This window comes from Gallinula chloropus (assembly GCF_964237585.1).
Source record: "Gallinula chloropus genome assembly, chromosome: 3".
Lineage (NCBI taxonomy): Eukaryota > Metazoa > Chordata > Aves > Gruiformes > Rallidae > Gallinula > Gallinula chloropus.
The window spans coordinates 52,120,942-52,125,908 of NC_140087.1; the positions used below are offsets into that span (position 1 = coordinate 52,120,942).

General features: G+C 53.4%; 1 protein-coding gene across 1 annotated transcript in view; it reads right to left on the bottom strand.

The window, feature by feature from the left end:
- Positions 1 to 4,666: 4,666 nt before the first annotated feature.
- CCDC167 (coiled-coil domain containing 167) overlaps positions 4,667 to 4,967 on the bottom strand; it is a 38,565-nt gene continuing 38,264 nt past the window's right edge. Inside the window, exon 4 of the mRNA XM_084262050.1 lies at positions 4,667 to 4,828. Within this exon, the coding sequence (XP_084118176.1) occupies positions 4,776 to 4,828 (53 nt within the window). The 3' untranslated portion in view covers positions 4,667 to 4,775. The remainder of the gene's footprint in view (positions 4,829 to 4,967) is intronic.

Consider the following 4,967-nt stretch of genomic DNA (forward strand, 5'->3'; position numbering starts at 1 on the left):
CTCTGAGGGCGATTCTTACCACAGTGAACGCTACTACGTTATCTAAATGCTGTCAGTGTGAACTCGTTTCCCTCTGTGCTGCACAGAACAAAGCTAACGGTGTTTGATTCACTACTGGATGAGTGGAGTCGACATCTGGAAGGAGAGACTCTCTGAAGAGGATGGAGCTGAGAGCTAGCAGCATTGGGATGGAAGAAGGAACTTCTTTTTTTTAAACAAACGTACGGAAGCTTGCTCTCCAGAACCCAGCTGGGATTGGGAGAGCAAGCTGCTGTTATGCTAGATGGTTGACATACAAACCCTAGATTTCCATGGTTACTTGTGACCTGTTTGGTGTAATGTAATCATCTGTATGCATCACTGCCCTTTCCTTAGTGAATGACATGTTTAAATATGTCCATCAACTTCCCTTATTTCAGGCAGCAGAGGGAATGGCCTGAGGTGCTTGAGAACTTGGCCATCCCCAGCCAACAGGCAGGAGAGGTATGGCAGGAAAAAGCACCAACATGGGTTTTCCTCTTGAATTTCATATGGCAGCTAGAGTTGTCCCAGGAGTCTGGCAGTAAAGGTGTAACACAGAGTGCGTTGTGGACCCTGGCAGCCTTAAGTGCTTAAATGCCTTGTGAGCTAAGCCGCTGGCCGTCAGATTGCTCTGTTGGCGTTACTTATTTCCTGCTGGATAGGGATGGAGAAGATTCAATCTTCAGGATTCCTTAGCCAGTTACCTTTTTTATATAGTATCTTTGGTTTGTTCCTTCTTCAGGCTTTTGCATAAAGGGTTTTAGAACTAGGAACCAGCACATCCAGGAGGTATTAGCAGTGAGTTAAACACACAGAGCTCTTGTCAGCAGCAGAGAGGAGCATCTGCCCCTGAATTTGTGTGGTGCCCTGTTGGCAGGGTAGGAAGGCAGCACCCATAGGACACCACAGGGCACAGGAGGAAGCATTTAGTTTTATTGTTTACAAAACACTGCTGTGAACTGCAGGTTGTGCGACCCTCGTGTACTGACCTCGCAGCAGCTCACCTGTCCCTTAGGTACTGGGCAAGTCTTGCCTCATCCTGTCACGGATCCATCTATGAATTTCCTTTCTCAGCGGTGTTTGGTTTTGACTCAGCTGTTACACGGAAAGGACTGACACTGTGAGAAGAGGATGGGGGAAATCCCTTCTCACCTGTCATATTTATTCAGCTATTTGTATGTACCTTCTTGTTTCTATGTTGATTTTGTTTAAGAAGGAAAATATAAACCTGTTTCTGCAGTAGTTGTCCTTGGTGCAACCGCTGAGCTGAATGTCCTTCTCTTAGCTGTCTTAGGTTATTATTTTTTCTGAAAAAACACCTACTGTCTCATTTTACTGACTTTGCTTCATGTTTTGATTGCTGTAAGCAGTGCTATTATTTTAAAGCTATTTGAAAGACTTTTGTGTTCAGGAATTGGTAAAAAAGACAACCCAGCTCTTCAAGCCCATGGCTACCCTCATGGCAATTTAGTAGATACAATCACACCCCTTCTCTTCTTACACTAAAGAAAGATCTCATTAAAAAGGTGGATGAATGATGATGCTGTCCTAAGGAAGCAGTGCATTCTGACAGATTTGGTTGGTGGGACTTAAACAGGGGAGGTGGGTCTGATCCGTGGGCCAGGCAGCTTTTTTTAAAATCTTGGTGAAGGAGCCATTACATGTTGAGTTTTCCTCTTTCCCTTTCAATGTTCATTTTCTCTTTGGGCTCCTGAAAGTTTCTTTTGTGTGAGTATATGCTCTCTAGGATGTCTGGGAGAAGGGGGTTCCTCAAAACACATGTGAAAGAGCCTGATGTTGGAGTAGGCATTCCCAGTGAGGTGTAGGAGGAAAATACTCTGGCTCCTTAGGCCTGCAAATTCTTCTACCATGTCTCCCTTCCGTGTTGCTGAGCATTTTTTCCCCCTCTCATTTCATGTTGCCTGAATATATTTTGTTTGGTGTTTGTGCACATTGCAGAGAAGGATGCTGCTCATTGTGCTTCCTGAGTGTATCATCTTTTCACTAGAACCTGAAGAACATGAAGTGGTATACCTAAACCTTTTCCACTGTTACCAGTAGGTACATGGTGCATAAAGGTCCAGGGAGAGAGGTTAAGTAATCTGCAGGAGTCCTAATGGATTATGGAACAGGGCTGGTGCAGAGAGAGATGCATGCTGTTTAACTTCTGTGGGACTGTGGAGTCCAAGATCAGTCTGATGTGCTGTCTCTTGCACATGTAATCTGTGAGCCTTAGCAACAACTGTCCTGCAGCTGTGCAAAGTGTGTAACAGGTAGTTTAACAATCCAACCCTCTCCCCCTCCCTTCTGCAATTTTCTTTATTTTTTTTTTCCCCCCAAAGAAGCTCTGCCTAGTCGCTGGTTTTGCTGCTTCCTTCTTCCCTCCCACCCCTCACTCCCTTTTGCAGTAACTTCATGTACTTGGGACGCATACTAAGCTTACAGCAATGGGGTAATTACAAACTATGCTTCCCAAATAGCATGCTCCCCAAGTACTTCCATACATTCCAAATAGCATGCTGCATTCATTTTGGCTTCGAAGATTAAAACACTTGTACCAGCGTACTGAGCTGCGTGCCCCTGGGTTTCAAGCTTAACGTGAATTACAGGAGCTCAATTAGTGCCTGAAATCCTTATGGCAAATAATCTCTCGATGTGTATTGGGCTTTCATTGTGTGAAAAGCTTTATCGCCCCTGGCCTCGTGTGTGCACCCGTGCTGGAGCTGCCAGTCAGGTACTGAAGAAGCACTGGGCCGTGAGCAGGGCCTGGGTTTCCCCGCAAGTGGGCAGGCGTTGAGGTAGCTGGGCTGCCCGTGGGCGCGGTGCCGTTTCCAGCCGGCACGGGCAGCCCGGGGCCCTGCGCAGGCTGTGCGGTGGCTGCGGCGGCGGGGTGCCGCCGGGCCCTCGGCCCCTGGTTTTCACACAGAGCGCTGGCTCGTACGGCGGTGGGCGAATTGTTTGTCCGTGAAGGTGCTTTAGACACTTGTAATATATATATATTTACAGAAATCGTATATACGTAACATCTCGCACGCAATTTAAACGCGTTTTCACCCCTGTGCGCCCCTACCTCGCCACTACGGCGAGGGACGGAGCGAGCGGGCCGGCCCGGGAGCGGCGGCCGCCACGCCGCTACTCCGCCGCTGTTGCTTAGCAACCGGGTGGGGGCCTTGCGGAGGGGGCGCTTCCGGGTCGAGGCTGCCAGCGGCGCGCCTGCGGGAACAGTTCTCTCGATGGCGGCGCGGAGCGGTGCGTCACTGCCGCGCGCCGGCGGGCACGCCAGGACCCGCGGGGAGGGAAAGGAAGGGAAAGGGGGCGGGGCGGGGGCGGGGCCGGCGGCGGCGGCTCCGAGCGGGGAAGCGAAACTGCGGGTAGCGGCGCGGGAGCGGGGCCGCATCCCCCGCCCGGGAGACGGAGCCGGCCCCGGCCACCCGGCCCGATCCCGCTGCCCCCCTCCCCCTCCTCCTTCTCCTGCCGTAAGTGCCGGCCGGTCAAACGAACCCGCGTCCGCGGGCTCCGGCAGCCCCCGCGGGCTCCCTGCCGCCCGCCCGCGGCTTGGGCGGGGCGCAGCCGGTGTGCGTGGCCTCTCGTACCGGGCGCGGTGAGGGGGGTCTGCGGGGCTCCCGGGCGGCGCGGTGCGAGCGAGAGGCCGGCCCGAGCGGTGGCTCCCGGGCCGCCGTGTCAGACCGGCCCGTGGAGCGGCGGCGGGGCGGACGGAGGGGCCCCGGGCGGGCGGCGGGGCCGTGCGGCTGGCGGGGCCGTGCGGCTGGGGCTTCCCCTCGCCGCTGCCCGCGGGGGTCCCTCGCTCCCTCCTCGTTCGGCGGGGTTTGGAGCGTAGCGGGCAAGGGGCGGGAAGGAGGGAGGGAGGCAGCAGCGACGACCCCGGGGCGCTTTCCTCTCCCGGGGGGTCCCGGGGAAGGAAGCGCAGCCTGCTGTCCGCGCTGGGGAGCGCCGGGAGCCGCGCGGGAGGCGGTGGGCGGGAGCGGGCTCTGAAGGGGCTGCTGAGGCAGCTTTGCCGCGGCGTGGCCGAGTCGCGGGGTGATTTTGCAGGCAGGGCGGTGGGGGCGGATACAGGCGCCGGTTTTAAGCTGCCCGTGTCACGGAATCACAGAACGTGAGGGGCTGAAAGGGGCCTCTAAAGATCGTCTAGTCCAACCCCCCCTGCCAGAGCAGGATCGCACAGAATAAATCTCACAGGGACGCATCCAGGTGGGTTTGAATGTCTCCAGAGGAGGAGACCCCACAGCCTCTCTGGGCAGCCTGTCCCAGGGCTCTGTCACCCTCACAGTGAAACAGTTCCTCTGTATATTCACATGGGACTTCCCGTGCTCCAGCTTGCACCCACTGCCCCTTGTCCTATCGCTGGTCACCACTGAGAAGAGCCTGGCTCCATCCTCCTGTCTCTCACCCTTTACATATTTATAAGCATCAATAAGATCATCCCTCAGTCTCCTCTTCTCCAAGCTAAAGAGGCCCAGCTCCCTCAGCCTGTGTTTGTGGAGATAAGTTTGATAACAGAGGGCTAGAATCAATGACCTGGGGTGACTCCTCCTAGCTTAGCATTCCTATATAGAAAAAGAAAGCAAAACGAGGTTTTTATTGCTTTTTATCAACAACAGGGAGGTTTAGCTAGTGCTCTGTGTCTGTGCCTTTTAACTTTCACCTGCTTACTTGTTCCTTGGCTGTTGTCCTCTGCAGGCCTTCCCAGCTAGTTTCTATTAGCTCTGCCATAAGTGTCAGTCCTCCTTCTGGTTTTATCCAAGGTTTATCAGACACATCCAGGAGTCTGATATCTTGCCAGTAATTCCTGGTGGAAAACACAAACACTGTCACTCCCCTCCAACTTGAGGACACGTATTTAATAAAGTTCTGTATTTTTGTAGTGTGTTTTGATAAAATGAACCTTTCATTCAGTTGTAGTAACCAACTGTCATATATTTTAGTTA